This window comes from Acyrthosiphon pisum, chromosome A2 (assembly GCF_005508785.2).
Source record: "Acyrthosiphon pisum isolate AL4f chromosome A2, pea_aphid_22Mar2018_4r6ur, whole genome shotgun sequence".
Taxonomy (NCBI): domain Eukaryota; kingdom Metazoa; phylum Arthropoda; class Insecta; order Hemiptera; family Aphididae; genus Acyrthosiphon; species Acyrthosiphon pisum.
Window position 1 is genome coordinate 91,360,522 of NC_042495.1, and position 21,174 is coordinate 91,381,695.

Here is a 21,174-nt window from a genome sequence, read left to right on the forward strand (position 1 = left end):
CTAATTTAAACTCTGAGCACTCTAACTTTATGTCATATAATATTAGGTATATATTATATTAATTTTTTTATTATTTAACTGGAAACTGTATAAAATAACTTACCCTTACTTACTGATTCATCATCGCCTAGTCGGGACCACTAAAGCTATGAATAGAAAATTTGGTTTTATGATTTGGGTATAAAAGGATTTTCCAAAACAATCATTTTAAAGAGGTCTTCGTACAAGGAGTTTGAGATTTGCGGTGGAAATTAACATTTTTTTTTGTCTATAAATGGTTGCCACTGGTTACAGATTATATAAAAGTACCAGTAGAAATTAGTATAATTTTTTTTAATTTTGTTGCTATTGATTACTCTGGCAGATGATATAAAATCCGACGTAATAGCTTTTTAAGAAAGTATTCAGAAACAACTAATTGTTAATCAATCGAGGTGATCTAATAGATAATAATTGTAAAGTAATAAGGGGAACGATGAGTTATAACAATATACACACGAACGAAACCAGGTTAATCAGATAGTAAATTCAAATATACTGTTCTTAAATCTAGTTCTTCGAATGAAAAAAAAAACGCGAGAGTAGTTACTCTGTAATATATTATATATGTTTAAATTAATATTATCGTGTTATTTTTACATTTCCAATTTATTAATATCGTTTGAAAATATATTATTATATTATAATATTAAAGCGTAGTGATTTTTGTCATATTACATAATATATTATGTTTACAACAACACAACAAATAATAATGATGTTTGATTAAAATTATAAAAACTATTTAAACAATGTTATGACGAATTAATGTTCCGAACACGGCGTTGGAATAAAGCGACATCTCAGAGCAGACACATGAGTTGCCTGAACTTCCGGTTTACGGCGCTTGTCTTATTGGTGATATTTTCTTTCGAAAGATGTAGTCGGTGAAACGTCCCGATGGATGTCGGCGATCGATTAAAGTCTCCGGAGAAATTCAAATGTACATTAATACTGTCGGAAATATATAATTCAATGGTTGATCGATAACATCACGAAAATCAATGTTACTCGTTCGTCGTGAAAATATAATATTACAATATCCTGAATTAAAAGTTATAATAATATTATCATGACGGATGTGGCACAATTAATAGTGATAACTACGTCTCGCAATCGGCCGTTTTTCCGAGTTTAAATGTCACCGGCCAAACAATAACACGACAGTAGTGTACCTACAGTAGTATTGTTTTCCAGACCAGTTATACCTATCATTATTCTGTTCGACTGAAATCTAGTTCGAAAGTCGCAAGAAGATATCGTGCACGTCGAGCAACATTGACAATACGATCCGCTAGATGTCGGGCTACTATTCGTTTACGGTAAAGGCAACACTATAATAATAATAATAATAATAATAATAATAATATTGTAAATAATATAATAATGTATAATTGTATCGTTTCTTTGACCAATTTAATAGCCGACGAGTTTAATGTTACTGAATTTCGTCGACGATAATGAAGACACACGTACGCGCAAAACCCAAAACACGACTAGCACATTTTTGCACTTTGCCGTTTCGCTTTTTTGTCGACAACGTAGAAAACCTTTTTATAATTGCGATCTATTATCGGCTACAATAAAATATCGATTATAATATTATTATAATACGATTTGAAGTATAGAAAATTGACTTTTATACAGACATAGATTGACTTATCTTCTACAACATTGATTATAATATATAGGTGTATTTACTCTCGAACCGCTCAATAGACCATATTATTATTGAAAATACAAAAATACATTTTGATAGAATTTTTCAATACTACTCGTACCCTCTAACAAAACAAAATAATAATACTAATAATACGATTGTAAATTATTAAAGAAAAAATTTAACCCACACGTTTAACAGCATGGAAACGCGTTCGTTAAGTTTCCGAACATTTTTTTCACCTATATCTAATCCACATCACCGACGACGTTATTATGATACTCTACGTAGGTACACAGTATAAATATTATACCTATACATAGTATATATTATTATCGTACGCACCGACACCGGCAACGGGGCTGGACCGTCGTATTTCCTATGCAGTTATATTGTGTATTTTATATTATCATCGTACTCGGAGGTATTTGGTTATTTACGTACGTAGGCGGATTAGAGGTCTCTGCGGCTGCGGACGGTATTATAATAATAATAATATTATTTTCGTGTGCGTCTCGGGATAATTAAGAAATAAATCTGCTCCGCAGCAAACCAGTTTGCGGGGGACACTGTTGCATTATATAAACATAATAATAATATAATATAACCTAAACCGCCTGTGCCGGTCGTAATATTATTTTTTAGTTTTTACTCGACCGACGACCAAACGACATTCGAATGACTTATTAATATTATAATATAATAACGACCCGTTTTTATTATTATTATTTATTATTGTTTTTTGAATTGACCCCACGAAAGACGTCCCGATCATTGTTATTTATTTGCAAAGAAAAACAACGATACTGATTTCATTTAGTTGATTTTTTTCACACGGCGTGTTTACTCACCTCCTTTAAGCAACGCTTGTGATGGAAGTGAGAAGTACCTACTTAAGAGGAAACATATAATACAGATTAGGTGAAATCTAGACGTTTGTAGAATAAAAAATAAATAAATAAATAAAACATTTCAAATATAATATGAGATAAGATTTATGTTTTACAAGGTCCTAATATCAAGTTTACTCCACTAGTATATTATATATTAATTTTACTGGTAGTTTTTTGAAGATGCAATTAATATTTTTATATTGGTTAATAATAATATTCAGAGATTGAATTATCTCAACTGCTACAACTTCTAAGTCCAAAAAACTTTTTACAATTTGTTTTAATTATATTAATTTGTTTTTTTTTATATCTATAGTGTTATGTCCATGCTCGCAAGTATGAATATAATTTGTATTTTTATATGCTTAATGTAGTACATTTATAAAAAAAGCCTATCCAAGTTGAATATGTTAAATTCTTTGTAGGTTAGGCCTTTACCATATAAAACTTTGGCAAACTTAGTATGTATTTAATAATTTTATTCATAGTGGCGAGATGAGATGAATAATATTATTTATATTTTGTTTTATTCAGATAATCCTCGGCAACTGTGGCCATTGGATTTTAAATTAAAAACATAATCATTAAATGATTCATATATCATATAAGAACCATCTACAGTTTGTACAGTCGAGTCTTAATAATTAACTTTGAGTGTTCGCATGAATTGTTTTAATGATTCGTTGTTACTTGTCACACTTTTCGAAGGATTCGGACAGGATGTTGGAAATCTTGGCTCCTTATAGTATAGGTGTGGCCTTCGGTTAAACGATGTTTGACTGTAAGGTGAGTACCTGTTTGGCTGTTCACCGCCGTTAATCGACTGAATTTCGAAACACCATTGCCATAAGATTCTATCCTGACGGAATATGCTTATGCGTCATGATATGACGTTATAAATATCGTGAGATTTATGCTAAAAAAACCTGCAAACATCGTACAAAACCGATCGACACACGAGTGAGAATACAATAAATATTGACTTTAGATATTGTTTTCACGATGAAACAGTGGCATTATATTATTATGTTAAATTTTTGTCTGGGACAAATGGTGCAAAACCAAACAATAAAAAAAAAAACGGATAAGCTGGGTTCGATCGAAAAACTCGGATGGCATGTAAGCATATTGAAAATATTTGTGAAAGATTAGACGGTAACGGAGAAATCGATGAAGATTTAAAGGTAAGCATTTAATACATAAAGGTAAGCAGTAAGCACTATAGGAGATGATTGAAAAACTAAAATTAAAACATTTCATGAAATTTAGTCTTAGTCTATAATAACATATTGATGCACACCGATTAATAAACTATAATAATAATTTGATGACAAATGTTTAATACATTTGAGATTACGTGCAATATTACAAGGTTGGTCTACTCACTATTAAAGCCTACGGCTGTGGTATGAGTACGGTTCAAGACAGAACAAAAAATAAACTAAAAATAATTACTACCTAATACCTATACATAAATATACAATAGTCAATAATATATTAAATTAACAATATTTTTCAATTAATTTATATATCCTTAGTACATCTTAGTAGAATATAATTATTGTTTGGGCCGAACATCGATTGTAATTTTTATCAAATCGATTTTATTAAATTTATTTGTTATTTTTTTTCACTTTTTTTCAAATAAAACACTACAATTTGATAACGACTTGAATGCATTTTTTCCTTGGTGAATAGTTAATTCACAATCGTCGCAATTTTGGGCTCGGTGATTGACGCTTCGACGGTCTCGGTTATTGGTAGATCGAAGTTTTAAGATACAACGATCCGGCCCTGCGTGTGATCTTATATCTTTTATTTCCGACCGATCGCCAAGACCGAACAATTGCAAAACAACAATACTAAATTAACAATATTTTTCAATTAATTTATGCGCCACATAGGTTTATTATAATATACCCAAATACAATATCAAAATCAAAAAGCAATGTTGCAATAATAAAACTAAAAAAAAATACACTCGACATGACTTTTTAAGCGCCGTTTAAAAGCCAATTTTTTCTCTATTCTTTTTTTTTTCGTTCGAGAACCGGACACCCTTCGAAGCCAACTCGCAGACCAAACAAAACGCCGCCGCGATTGTTGCGAGCGTTATTTATCGACAGGTCTCCGACACGATTGCAATTGCAGCAGCAGTTTACACGTAATATACACTTTTAATAATTTATATAATTACAATCGTACACGCTTTTTCGCCGATGCTCCGTGCGGATATATTATAATGACGTTGCAAAACCGTATGAGATAACTACCCACACTGCGAGCCACACGCTGCATATTTGATTAAATGATATTATTATTATTGCATAGGTATAGGCACCTAGATAGACTTACAGTTATCGTTCTGTAACGTGCTCACGAAATCTTCGCATGCGAAACGCGCACGGCGATATGAGTTAGAGTATAATAATAATAATTGTATTACGATCGGAGGCGCACCTATATAACTTATGCGGCGAGAACAAACCAAAAAATAGAACGCCGAACCGTAATCAAACCGTCCGCGGCATTACATTATAATATATATTATAGGTATCGCAAGTATAATATTTTATATATCACACGATTACTTAATATGAACGTTGATAAAAAAACAATGAAAAACAATACGTTTGAATGTTACAAGTATTGAATACTATATGTTTACAATATTTATTTATGAGGTGAGTTTCTGCTAAGACGAGCTTGGAGACCAGGGGCGCCATTTCGGTTTTTTTAAATTGTGCAAACAATTAAAGAGGCCAATTTTTTCCCACCTCCAGGCCAATCGTTAAAAAAACGTTTCTAGTGTTTTCAGTTTTTCATTACAGATTCATTACAGTATCAAAAACATACTTAATAAAAACATATTTTTATATTTAACACATTACATTTTACCATTCATACATTATGTGTATATACTGTATAGTGTATAGTAAAGATATTTTTTGTTAGAATAGATGCATATTATTATTATTATTATGTCTTTTGTCTATCAGTAACCAGGAGCGGACTGGCCCAGGGTGCTATACACCAAGTAGCACCCCGGGCCCCCGTTTGTATTTATGATCCGGGCCCCCGATTACCACAGTCGGTATACGGTATAATACTATATTACCTATACAAAATAAAAATAAAATAACATATTTCAACATCTCTACAAATAAACAACATGATATTCTTAATTTTTTTTTTATATTTACTTATAAAACTAAGGGCTTTTTCCTAATTTAGGTAGGTTTGAAAAAAAATTACGGGCCCCTAATTAATTTTGCACCCCGGGCCAAAAATAACCAGTCCGCCCCTGTCAGTAGCCACTTACCATTTACACATATTTGTGTGTGCCAGTGGATAAAGTGATACCGATATCAATTTATCAATTATCAAATTAAAGAACACAATATTATAATATTATTTATGATTATCAATGAATAGCTGCGGTGCATGCACAATTAAAGATTGGCAAACTGAAGGCCATCTGGCCATAGTATTAATTAGGCCTAGGCCAATTGTGGACAACAAAATTACAGGGTGTGCGAGTGCACACCCTGCCCCCCTCCAAATGGCACCCCTGTGGAGACGTCGTCGAGGGTTCGGGTTGAGTATTTCAGCTTGGACAATATTTGGAATTGTCTTCTCTCCTCGTCGTATGTCCAACATATTATTCAGTTGGAATACGTTTTACTATAAGTAAGGGGAAACCCCACGAGATGAGAAAATAGAGGGGGGAAGGTGGGGGTCTTCTTTCCTCGTTAAATTTTTGCCCACACATTATTGTGCAGCTATGGTTATATGGTATATGGTATGGGTATATGGTTGTTCTGAATTTTCTAGACGGCGTCAGAAGGGGTCTAATGATTTCGTAACAATATTGTATTATATTCTTCGATGTTTCGTTTGTTTTTTACATTATTATTGTTTTCTATATTATAACAGCTTTTCCGCGGCGGCAGCGGAAAATCACGAGGCCGTGTTCAAACACGTTAAGCCGTTATAGCGTATACTGTTATAGATGTTGGAAATATTAATTCGTTTTCGTCTGTCGCGAAGTATAATATTACAATAAAACGATAGTTTCCGTCATATTTAAAATAAAATATGTTTTTTGTGTTGATATCAATAATTATATTATTTAATTTCAATAACGACGTAGGCCCATTATAAGAGGACGTGTGCGATTTCACCGGCACGTTAATAGATAATTTATACGAAACTGTGACGGTGACGGTTGACGGGGACCGGACCTATACACATATGAGAAATAAATTGTTTATTTGAAATTAAATTAATCTCGGCGGGTTTTTTTATCGAGTGGGAAACATATTTTAACGGTTCTTATTCGCCATCATACTGCAATATTTTTAAATTTAATTTTTATTATGAGTATATATTATGTATATATGGTTTTTTAATATTGTTATTTACGTATGTATATTATAATAAGCATGCGCATTTTTTTTTTAACTCGTGAGAACTTATTCTCGATAATATAATATAACGAGCCGACCGTTATAAGGTATAAAAAAAAAATTTTCGCAAAATAATAATTTATTATATAATATAATAATATAGATCTGCTGTACTATTTATAAGAAATTTTAATTACGACTTGAACAAGTAGAAAACTTTGTTTGAATGTTCAACTTCATATCGATATGTAGGTATAGGTAGAATTTTCACTGAAGCATAATTTCTGAAATAACCTTTGTGCACAAAATAATAATTTTTCTTCATTAAATGCATTGATTCTTTCAATTTTAATAACACTCGAGATGTTATATGTATAATATAGAATCGTAATATAAACTACCTAGTACAAGATTCTTAACTTCAAGAATTTTTTTTATAAAAAATTAAAAGCCCTATGACGGAGTAAGACTTTAATTGCACATAATAATATATAGTTAAATAACGAATAGTATGTAGTAAAATTTTGAATAATATTTTATACTTCGCGACCCGGGACATTTTAATTGACCAATCAAATACATTATTTATTTAGTGCGCACACACTTTATCGGCTCGAGAAAATTCAATTTTCTTTATACTTATTTATAGGCTATAGCATTAATTAAATTGTATATTGAATTTATTGTAAATTTAATCAGTGAATTATTTTGATAACCAAAAGCAATAGAAAATACTCGCACATTACATGGCACGCCGTTATTAATATTATTATCGTCTGCACGGTATCGTACAATGTCATTGTAATAATAATAATGATATCATATTTTAGCGTACGGTATCGTTCGCTAAAGGTCTGCAGAATAATTGTTGTTCAACCGTAGAAAAGGTCTACTCGCTATATACGCCCATATACGTACCTAGGTACACATCTCGCGTATTCTTTTATTCGACCCGAATGACCCATCATTGGAACAATATACGAACGGTTTCATTTTAAATATTACATATTTTAATGGTACGCAGCAAACTCGATCGAAATGCTAAAATACTAATGACCGTATTTTAATAATAGAAAAAAGTAGTATATTGCGATACTATATTAAACGACTGTAACTATAGCTAGTGCATTATTACAACTGTCAAACAATTTATGCGCGTATAATGTTTTGCCGGATAGAACCCGAGGCGCATATAAATTGATATTATTTTTTTCACTCCCTCTCCTGTTTTCAATAATTCGAAGTCGATAGAAAATAATATTATATGTTTGAAGATACTATTAATATGTTTCTATATATTATATGGGTGGCTCTGCCATAATATGTTTTCTTGACCTGATATTATTTTCAAATGTTTTACACTCGAACGTTTACGAGTAATTAATTAATTTCGTTGTACGAATAATAAAAAAAAGCAATTTGTTCGACTCACAGTTTATAACATTAATAGACCCGCCATTCGAAAACTCGATTGATTGCACTAACTCTCTTTGAATTTATATGTGTTTTTACCCCCCATTACTTTCGATCACATAAATAGGACAATAAAAAGTAATATTTAACACTAAACCATACGAATTCAATTGTATATTTTTATTAGATTCCATCACAGTATATCATTTCGTAAAATTTGGAATTTTTTTTTTTTTGGTATACGAATATAATATTACAATTTATTGACGATAATTAATATTAAATTATTATTTGTTAACTTCACACTATTTATTATGTACTATTTGGAAATTATATTGAAGATAAGTCCTCTATGGACGTGTCATCCATAAATTGTTTGTAAAAACCATTTAGCAAAGGAAAAAGATAATTGCTTTCAATTAATTGAAGCCAAACTTGAAGTGCTCATAAAGTTTAATTTGATATTTTTTTAGATTGACATTTTTATGATGCGAGTTTGTTTTTATGATTTTCAAAATCATCCAATCAGGCCAAAAGACATACAACAAAAAACAATTTATAAAAACGTACAGTAAATTAATACAATTACTAAATAGTGGTCATAATTAATCGTACGTACATACGTCATAGCTAGAATAATAATAAATATTAATATTTTTGTGTTATACGGCGTAACGTATAGGCAATTATAAACCAGACGTAACAGAGAACAATCAAATTATAATAAATTGATAGGCTCATTATACTCGTGTACGTGTTTTTTCTATATTTTATCCTCGTTAGATTATTATTAAAAAGTATATAATTTCTTCCCGTTTATAGTCGGTAAAATCGAAATAATATTAAATATAATATTATATTAATATATTATGTTATTTATACTTGCATATTAGTACATATTATAATAATATTATGCCAACATATTTTGTTTTTTTTACTCTCCTCGTCTTTCCTTGACCTTATCAAAATGAACAAATACTACAATTATTTTACAAAGGCAACTTTTTTGAGTCCTGCAAATGGTTATACTTTTCTGCGCACATAGGGTGTGGTTGTTGGTTAGCATGCAATATGGATAATAAAATACAACATCGTGTTCTATAGCATAACAATGGCGAATGTTTTATTCGATAAAAAAATGTACATGACGTGCATAGGAAACAATCCGTAGCGTCGACCACGCGACTGTTCAGTAACACGTTTTCCGGTATAACAGGTGGTTTTTTATCTTCTTCAAATTTCAGTAAAACTTGTCGTATGACGATTGTTCGTACGGATGAAGTGACTCGTGATGATGGTAGTCTGTGGGGTTGGAGTACTCGCTGTGGTAATGGGGTGCGTCGATCTTCTTGACGACGGCGTTGAAACCATGTTCGTGGTCAGCGGTATATTCGACCACGCGGGTGGAACCGTCGGGTTCCACGAGACGGTACGATCCTTTGACGTTACCGTGACCGTCGCTCACCTCGTGTTGGCTCTTGATGTCATGGGTGTGAAGATCTTTCACACCGTACTCGAAATGATATGGCTTAGGTGCGTGATCGTAGTGGTTGGCGTCGTAACTTTTGTACTCGATGGGTGGATACGCAAAGGCCAAGTGCCCGAACAAAGCAACAAACATAATCAACTGGAATGTACGACGATAAAGTTTTATCAAGTTGGCAATATTATATAGTATTATGATATAGGTATGTGTGTAGGATAATAAATTACTATGTAGTTATAACACTAAAGGCATTTTTTTTTAAATTTTCAATTACTAAGCGCCGAAAGCCTAAACCAGAATTTCTAATGTAAATAAAATTATATTATAAAGTGCACCTATATTATATTATTTTAGTCGATACGATATTTCCCTAGTGTTGTACAAAATGTGTTTATAATGTTTATAATATTATTGATTGTAAGACTAAGAGCGATTGTACTAGGTACTTTATTGTAGTATAGTTTTTCAAATATTATTAAAATATATGAATAATAAATAAAATAGTTTTACATAATATAGTAGTTGTATCGTACAATATTGTCAAAGTTAAAATGCTAAATGTATTTGTTTAAAATAAGTAAGGATTAAGTAGATATATCATATTATAATCTTACCTTTGTAGTCATTTTGATTGTGTAGCAGGTAGGTACGTATACACTTTTATAAAACGAGATTTGTTTTCACTAAAAAAATGAGTAGGTACACTGATGATTATTGAAACTCTGGGTTTGGTATTTATACTGTAAAACTGTTGTACAAGTCCCTACTATATTAGATTGTTCGCATCTAGATAAATTAACTAAGAAATGGATCAAGTTTCATCAACTCATTAAAAAAAATAATGATAATTATGCACGAAATGCTCATCTTCATATATTTTATTAGTGTAAATATTATCACACAATTAATTATGCTTTCAATTTAAAAGTATTGTTACGAAAAATGAGTGCATTATACACATGTTATTATGTATTACAATATCATAATATTATATGTTACGACTTGTGGTATATAATATTATATTATTATAGTTTTTTTAACATCATTTTTTGATATTTTGGTTGAAATAAAATAATACTTGGCAAATTTATTGAAGTATGATATTTTAAAATGTGTAATATTATATTACAAATAATGTTAAATAATTGTAGCATTTTTATATTTTCTAGAAATTATCATCAATTATAGAAAGTATTATAGGTTTATCTGAGTATCTAGACCGGAGGTTCTTAAAAAAAATGTGTTTTCTATTTATACTTAGACATAGATATATATATATATATGAGTATATTGTATACGATATGGGAAGAACGGTAAATAAAAGGTGGGCATTAACTAGTTAAACATTTTTTTTAAACTTTAAAACTTAACAAGTTACTTATTTATTTTTTAATCAACTTATGAATTTAACTAGTTTAACTGACAATTGAAAAAAATAGAAATAAAATCTACCCAATAATATAATAATAAAACTTTAGGTATTTCTGTTATTTTTCTTGATAAAATAATAAAAAATTATATTTTAGTAGATTATATATAAGCATAATAATATTATATGACTTTAAAATGGTATTTGATATGAAAAATGAATATTTGTTAAATTATTAAATTAAATGTGTATAGTTTAAATATCTAATAATTATTAATTATGTAAAGTAAAATTGGTAGGTATATACACTGTACATTATAATAAAAGTTCAATAAAACTGTTTATTATAATTTAGAAAATTAGAAAGAATGCAGTTATTCTTCATGTCATCCACGTACTGATAAAAAAAGTAAATTAACTTTTTTTTTTAGTAAAGTTAATATACTTTTCATATTAGTTTTTAATTTATCGAGTTAAATTTATGATTTTTTAACTGTTAACTTTTAACTTATTGATGTGTTCTTTTAACTTAACATGAGGTAATTATTTTCATTAACTTGCCCACCCTTGGGTACAGTGTCCATCTATGTGTGATTTACGTTTACGTTTTAACACCTCCTTAGCTCGTAAAACAACAATTTATTATTAGATAATAATATATAAAATCGGATTAAATGTTATTTAAAAAAGTACAAATCTCGGTGCATTATTTATGTGCTATTCCCTTGTTTAGGTCAGGGACTGGAACCTCACCGAAAAGAACCAGTTTTGGAACCGGAACCCTTTGAATATTGGGAAATGAAACGTCACCGAAACCCTCATTTAAATTAATTTTAATACCGGAACCTCACCGGAACCCTTATTTAAATTAATTTAAAAACCGGAACTGATACTTTTACTTGACGATTTTTTTTCCATAAGTAAAAAACCAAATCAAATAACAATTTTTTTATTTTTTAAGAACCGAAAAGAAACCGAAACCTAAATGTTAGTTTTCTGGGAACCGAATAGGAACCGGAACCGTAAAAATCATCAAGGTTCCAGTCCCTGGTTTAGGCATCCACCTAGTCCATTTACACGAAGTCGTGTGAAGAGCCACTTTACTGCTGCAGATAACCTGTGAAATTGATGGTGACTCTAATATTGTAGCGAGTAAGACATAAACTTTAATAATATTTCAACAATTAGACATGGGTTGTACGAAAATCACGCATTCTCGGCTTTCGGTGTTGAATTTCAGCACGTTCAACCTCCAGGGATGGAAGTAGAAAGTATATACTGGTGCCGAGGGGTTTGTCCCTCAATACACTAGAGGGTTGAAAATAATGATTCATAAAACCTACGTTCCACAGTGTTTTATATTACTTATATAGAATTAAATTATTTAAATTAAGTTATAATAATGACATACAGCTACTGTTGATTAATACATTTTTCAATATACCACAGGGTACTGCTCTCTGCCCGGAAATTAAATATTAATAAACCATTGTAAAATATAAATATTATGATGATTAAAATATAATTATAATTAATATAAATTCAACACCGTAGAAACCACTATACCTAAATATCAATAATAAACAAGTACCTACACTTATATTGGGTTGGTCACGATTGCGTAGAATTCGTTTCTGGTGACAAATAATATGAATGGTAACAACTAACAAGTAGGTATAACTGTTTAAATAGAAAAATTCCAATTGTTCGATAAAAAAATCCTCTTGAAATAATTCGGATTTCCAACAAACCAAATTCTTATGCATATACTTTATCAGTGTTTAAAATTATGGCCATATTTTATTTAATGTCTAAAGTAAATAGTAATTTACAAATTAAATTTATAACAACAATTTGAACAGCCTCATTGAATTAATTTCTGTAATTTAACATTCCGAACAATTTACATGGAGAAATCGGTCCATTTTTAAACCCCCTCAACATAATTTCTATCTTAAAAAAATTAAAATTTAGAGTGTAATATTTATGAAAGCAAATAACATTTGTAGTTGATGTTAAAAATAAAATATAAAAATTTAAATAATAATTTTAACAAGTATACCTACATCGGGTTACATATATTAGGTGTATAATTATATGGTAAATTTATAGAATTTAATTTTTTTTCAGAGTATAATCATAACAGTTTTATACACTAAAGTACATCCGTCATAAATACCCTGAACGATTATGTCCATACTTACGTCCATACATACATAATGATTATTGACTTATATTAGTATTAGTGTATCATAATATCATTAATTTAACTCACTTTACTCTAGTTAACAAATTGTAGATCTATTGAACCAAACCTGTTGCAATGACCAATGTGTCATTATAATTTATCACATTAATAATTTGACTACCGCGACACATTAATAACATTTATCTTCTTACGTATAATAACAATATAGTTGAACACTAAATTTTGGCCAAGTTTTGATGAATATCTTGTACATTTGTAATTGCAATTTATACAATTTATGAACATGATATTATAAATTGTTGAAATAAAGTATAACATCGGATGAATTTATTTAGATTAGTAAAAAAATTATCTAAGATGAACGTTTATATACCTTGTAACTATTTATCTAGATAAGTCCGAACACTGATTGTTGAGATAAAATTAAGACAATGAACAGTAGGTACTTAAACTAATATAAAATAAATAATAATATTATATAAAAACTAGGTATAAGAAGAAATAAATGCTGCATATTTCTGAACAATATCAGTAAGATATTTATGATGCTTGGCATTATTAATTTCACAACATTATCTATTTACACAAACTAAGTTTATCACAGTCAGTGCAAATAATAGTTTTTCATTATTAATATATTTAATCTTTATTAAAAAAAGTTCGACTAGATGAATAAAAAAAAAAAATATTAATCATCAACGTATTAGTCTTAGAATTCGGTATTTTGCCTAAGCCGATATATACTTTCAATATTTTTTCAGGTTCGATTTCATACTAGTTTTGACGAATCGCATGCGATCTGTCCTTTCATTTCAATATTTAATCTATAATATAGAATAATAATAATAATAATCTAAAACTTAAAATAGATAATAATTGTTCAATTCTCTCTGTTATTTACACGTCAAGCTATAAGAAAAAAGCTACCTTCTAGGCTATGACGCCAATAAGTTTTGAAGGAATTTTCCCAAGCATGTCCTGCATTCTTTTTCGACCTCAGTTTCACCGACAGATAGCATTGCGTATTATATAAATTAAAATACATTTTAAAACTGATCGGTTGAAAATCAAATAGAAAATGTCATGTCTATGTTTATTTTATCGTCTTGCAACAATTATTGTTATTTGTTATACAGTTATTTTTTTTTTCAAAACTAAATTCGACTGAAATTCATCGGTTTTCCGGATACCGATAGCTGGTGCTGTACGTATAATAGAGTTAATTAATGTGACTTCGTACATAATATACGTCATATATTATAAATTGCATATCTTTGCAAATTTAAACACTATATTATACAGTCCATCGATTTGCGATATCGAATAAACATCGATATCGACAACCGTGGAACCAGTTTGTTATTTGAGATTTGCATATAATGTATGACTGCAGATGATGTTATAATATTATATAGCACGCCTACGATGACTATGATGTTTAATAATAATTTTATTATATCGTATTACAGTGGCGTATAATTAATTGATTTTCACCATTAAGTACCTAGTTAAATCTATATTCGATATTAGATCACACTCGTAAACCGTATCGAATTTCGAAATGTCAAATTCGTCACTACCTATACACTTAACATTGTGGTTTTTGTATTTTTGACCGGTGTATCGAAATCATGCGACTATCAAAATACGGTTTTGATGATTTTTTTTTTTTTAGTTTTAACAACTCAAATTTTTACATCTTCGTTTTCAATTATTGTCATTAATTGTATGCTTACGAAAACAATTAGTTTTGTACGCGGAAATCGTATGGTGAAATTAAATATAGATACTTACATTTTTATGTTCAGCTCAATAAGAATCTTATTATTATAGCGGCTTACTATAATAGATAAGATTATAATATTATATAAGAGTATAAGACGTGATTAACGATGGATGTAACGTGAACGTCAAATTGGTAATATAAATGATTTACAGGAGTAAGTTGTATACGACTTAGTGTTCAATTGGACGAGGCTTATAAAAATCGATAATATTATTGATCACAAAACTAAGAAAGGCGATTAACGGAGTTATTTCAAATTACCTACCTACTTATAAGTATATCTGAAAACAAAATATAAGAAAAATAAAAAAAGGCTTACGAAACGATATGTTGTATTTTTTATTTTATCTTGGTCAATATTAGGTACCTATATAAATATGCTGATATTTATAAGTTATTTATAGTTTGTACGATCGAAAAGAATAAAATAATGTCTGTTCTCGTTTTCGCAGCAATTCGATATAACAGTGAAAGCACTCCGTTTGATATCTTTTGTAAATTAATATCAACTATTAATCGATTTTTTTTTTTAAATTGACTTGTATATTTTTGTATTATATTTTAATTCTTGTAACAGGTCAAATTGTGAGTAGACATAGTAGGGAAGGAGGGTGTGCGTTGTCCGATTTGAATCGGCTTCCGAGGAATTTGCGCCCAGAAGACACAAGACCGGTAATTAAAAATCACAATAACGATAAAAATAATAATAACTGGATCTTTGACGCTATTGTACAGTTAAAATACAAAGGTATTGTTTTTATTATTAGTTTTCTTTTTAATTCGCAAAACTTTTATCATTAAGAATTGAATGAATTTTTTTTGTTTTTGTTATGCATTCGATGATTAAGTATCGTTGTTCTCGAAATTTGACTATTTAAAAAAATATCGTATAATGTTAACAAAGTAATTTATTTTTATCTTTGTATAATATACTTGCCTAACACTTTTATTTTACAGGGAAGATAATATAAAAAATGTTCTTAGCAAAAAATGTTTTTTTATATTATTCAACTTTGACCGATAACAAGTTAAAGGTACAAATATTATTTTATTGAACCTCAGTGTTTGAATAAAACTATCTATGTAAAATCGGTTCATTTTTAGCTTCGCTCAGAGTCTATTATTCAATGTTACACTTTATTACTTACATTGTTTCAATGTATATTTTAGTTTCTTTAGCTAAAAATATGTGAGCCATAAAACAATAATAATATATTCTGATATTGATAATATAATATTATGATACACAATAATTTGAAATAGTCTCTTTGAGAACACGCAAATTTTCAAGCTATCAAAAAATGACGTTCGGTGTATTTTACACGCAGGTAGGTACAATATTGTATAATATTCAATAATTAAAAATCTGCTCCTGAGATGAGTTATTCATAATGAAAATTAGATGAAAACTCTTTTATAACATCGTGTTCTGTTTATGGCTGTTAGTCGTCACGATAATTATATTATCTTGAGTTAATTGGCTTTTGTTTTATTATCTGAAACGTCATTCATGATGTCGTTGTATCATATATATAATTTTGACCTATTAAAGATCGAAATAATAACATGAGCTGAGATTCCTTTCACTTATATTTTTGGATTTTTTATTTTTTGTTTGTTGTACTATGTTTCTATTGAAATCATATATAATTATTTTGTTAATTGCAATAAAAAAATCAAAAGAGAAATTAAAAATCGTGACATACCTATGGTATATAGATTAGAGTTTTTTTTTGTCCATACAATCACCATTTTTACGTATTGCTCATCGGCACAAAGCAAATATCGAATGTTGTCGTATGGAAATTAGTGCAACGAAAACGGTGAAACTTTATATCATACATATTGCAGAAATAAAAACAGAAATATTTAAACTTTGCATCGTGTATCACAAGATTGCATTACTGGTTTGCATGACTTTCGTGGCTTGCTTCAAATATCGAATCTTCGTTTTTTTTATTTTTTCATTCAGTGAATAATAAAACGATGATATTATACTATATACGAGCGATTTTTCATTTAAGACCGTTTTATACGAGTTTCGCGTTTTATTTTATAACGATCGGTGTTATGTGCGTTATAGGCACCTACCTACCTACATACATATATACATATGGGTACGTCAAGTTTGTTAGCTCGTTCGAATTTAAAACGTTGGGTGATAAAGAGTATCGGAATTCTATAAAGCACTCTCGACACTCATAAATTGCAACACAATCCGAGCTTACTGTCAAGACATAATGTTTTAAATTCAGAGACGTCAGATTTCCTGATAAATGTCGCTATATATATTATATAAGTTGAGCATATTATGTTTGAAATATTCGTCCTGTACGCGTGCCAACCAATGTTATATCAGCCGCGGAGAGCGTCCTATAAAACATTATTTTATTTCAGAAAAAAGCACAAAAAATTAATATCGGTACAACGTGTATCGTAAGTTAGTCTGTGTATATTATGCTATATATATATATATATTTTATGGTGCATTATGCATAGAGGTAGGTACATAGGTTTGATGTTGTAAAATAAATAAAATATCTACTACTACAAATATTTTTTTTTTATTCATATAATTTTTAATATTAAAAAGGTAGATAAAACAACAGAGTACATAATATTAATTATATTTTTTAAATCATTTTAATGTGTTCGGATTTGAACATTATTAATTTATTTTTGCGCGAACAGCCAGTAAAATATTAATATACCTACCTGGCTTATTGTTTTCTTAAAATGTCAGTTTATTAATATTTTAAAAAGGTAAATCCTATGCATTTTAACTTTTAATATAAGAACAGAAGTCGTCCAGACCATAATTCTCTTTGTTTCCTTATATAGTTATATGTATAATTTACGCACATTTACGATTATAATTCAAAGAATACTGTGAAATAAACAGAATTTGTTTAACCAATATTTATTAGGTATCGTGTAATACGTTTTAAATTGAATTTTTAAATTGAAATACAATTTGTCCTTTATATTAGATTTGTTTTGCGTGATTTGTCTTTATTTATCTCTCAAATGCAGCTATATATAGTAAGTCGTATTAAAAAAAATATATTCCATTATTCCTTATTAAATTATCATTGTTACATTTTATTTTTATTTTTAATTAACTTCTCTGTGAGTGTAGTACAGCGTAACTTCAAATTATTAGAGAAAAAGAAAATAAATATATGGCGTGAAATTTTACTTTTTTTTCTATATATATAATATTATATACTTATGTAAATCCAGTGAATCCTGTAGACTCCGACATTTTGGTTTGATTTACACATTTCCAAAAACTCTTTTACATATATCGTATTTGAGACAAACGCATTGTCTTGTCTTGGTCGTTTTTTATCCTACAGAGTTATGCAAATATTGGTTTTCAGACTCATCTTGTGTCTCTATTTATTTCCCCTTTTAACCGTCGATACGATTTACAGTACCTATACAGCTAATGTTATTAACCACTGGAACTGTTCCACGGGATTTCACACCCTTAAAATCGCACGGAAAATATTCAAAAACATTTTTAAAATTCATCTGAAAAATATATTTATTTTAATTTTATATTTATTCAATTTCAATGTAATAATATTAATGAACGTGTTGAGTACATTTTACAGTTGAATTTATGATAAACTGTAAGCTTATTGACCGTTATTATAGGTACTTGTAATCAACTGTTTTGAATTTAAAATGTACATAGCTTTTTTTTAATATAATTTTAATAATTGATTACAAATAGTTAACCATTTAACCTATTCGAGCTACTATAATGTTAAATCAATATCGAAATACGAGACATGATATATTTTGCAGATGTAACTGAATATTATAATATAATATTTCCGTTTATAATTAATTATATGTTTCATTTGTATTACTATTGTACTGAAATTATATTAATACTGAAATTATTTCGACATGGCTACACCGTAGACCGTATAGAATTTGAAAATAGTAATTTATGATTATCAGAACATTATTTTACTTGATAGTAAATCAAATTAAAAAATGAATTTCTTTCTACAATGATATCAATAACATTATTATATATTTAAGTAAACATAAGTGCTTTAATAACGTGAAAATTACGTGATAAATACTCTGTTTTTAACAGTTTCAAAACTCGTTACTTTGTATCAAAGGCCAAAGGTTTAGTTTATTAAAAATACATATAACTAGGTAAAGTTATTCAACTACTTATAGTAATAGTGGGTTATCAAATTCAGTTTAATCCTACACACCAAGTCAGTCTGTGCCAAAATAATAAGTTACGTTTTTATCGACAGCTCTTTTGTGCCAATTTTGTTTTACGTATTCATAATACTATAATTATGATCGTTTAATAATTGACAATTTTGTAAAAAATGTATTTATCATATTTAAAAATATTTTTATAATAATATTAATATTCGATCAAGTATCTATAACATAAAAATTAAGAAGTAAAATAGGTATTGTTAATTATAATTTCAAAAAAATGTGTATTATAACTATTTTATAAAAGTCATAAAAGTAAATAATTAATTATTTTGTAATATACAATTCAATTTCCTAGTCCATTAATTATTTAATATTTTTGGTTGAAAGATTTTATCCATAAAATCAATTTTTATTTTATTTAGTATGCACGTAAATACGTAATACTTTCCAAAATAAAATAAATTTGTTAATTACCACGGTTGAACCATTATTACTGTTAAGTGTATACCGCAAGTATAGGTACATTTGGTACACAAGGGCTGTCAATAAAAACTACGTATCTTCCTATTTTTATTTTGGCACTGCAGATTGACTATATTATGGCTAACACATTTTTTGTTTTTGCACGAATTCCCAAGATAGTAGTACAAATATTTCATGTTGATAAAATATACGTTTAAAGTCTATTAAATTACAATATTTTAATAAAATCGTGAGTTTAAAAAACAATATTATAATATTATAATAAGTTTTAACGCATGGGTACCTAAATATTATTATGGACGTATAATATAAAATCTGGAAAAGTTTTGTTAACAAAATTGAAAATTATTAGTACAGTTTGCCGTGATGTAGCGCTAGAGCTTAATATTTGGATAGTGCGCGTTATAGGTACTCAAGAGACTTCGATATTACTGTATTTATTTTAATAATTCGGCTACATTTCGCTTTTGCCGAGTGCCGCATGGTACACCCGAGAGAACAGTAAAGTATATAATATAATAATATATAAACCATTTACTAATCGAGAGGTTATCGAACGGCAACCTGACCTATACCTATACGCGTAAAAGCGATGATACCATTTTCCCATATACGGTCACGCGGTATATAATATAATATGATATAGAAGATTACTACCCGACCTTAATAACGAACGAATTTATTGGTTTGATCTCGTAGTTTTGGCGCACGTATACGCATACAGATGTCATAATATATATTATATAGGTATGGGTTGGTACCAGCCGTCGTACACTTACGTTTCCGCGGGAAAACGCCTCAATATTTGATAAGACGTGGCAATTTTTGTGCCCGCTCGTAGGAATCTAATATCTGTCTGCATAGCCGTTCGGACGGTCGGGGTTACGTATACATAAAAACATTTTCGTTTTCTGTCATAAAAACACGAGAGAGAGACAGAGAGAGAGAGATAGACGGGACGAGCTTATGAATTTTTACGGCCCGCGGAATCGTAAAAAAGAATCGTTGCCGCGTTTCCAATCTCTGGATTAGACGCGCAAGTATATTATATAGGTAGGTATCTGGTATATACCCATATATACCGGCGGCCGTTGCTCGGGAGAAATAAAGATTTCATATATCAATAAAAAGATACGACAATCCGACGGAAAATTCATAAATCGCGAGAGTTTCATGTACTCCTGCAGGAGTATACCTATATATATACGCGTGTACCGAACGATC

The 21,174-nt window shown here is 29.2% G+C and overlaps 1 protein-coding gene across 1 annotated transcript; it reads right to left on the minus strand.

Moving 5' to 3' along the window:
- Positions 1 to 9,513: 9,513 nt before the first annotated feature.
- cp52 (cuticular protein 52) lies at positions 9,514 to 10,590 on the minus strand. The gene is given in 2 exon segments (NM_001172251.1): positions 9,514 to 10,041; positions 10,515 to 10,590. Coding segments are annotated over 2 exon segments (399 nt in total). The 5' UTR covers positions 10,527 to 10,590; the 3' UTR covers positions 9,514 to 9,654.
- Positions 10,591 to 21,174: the final 10,584 nt, after the last annotated feature.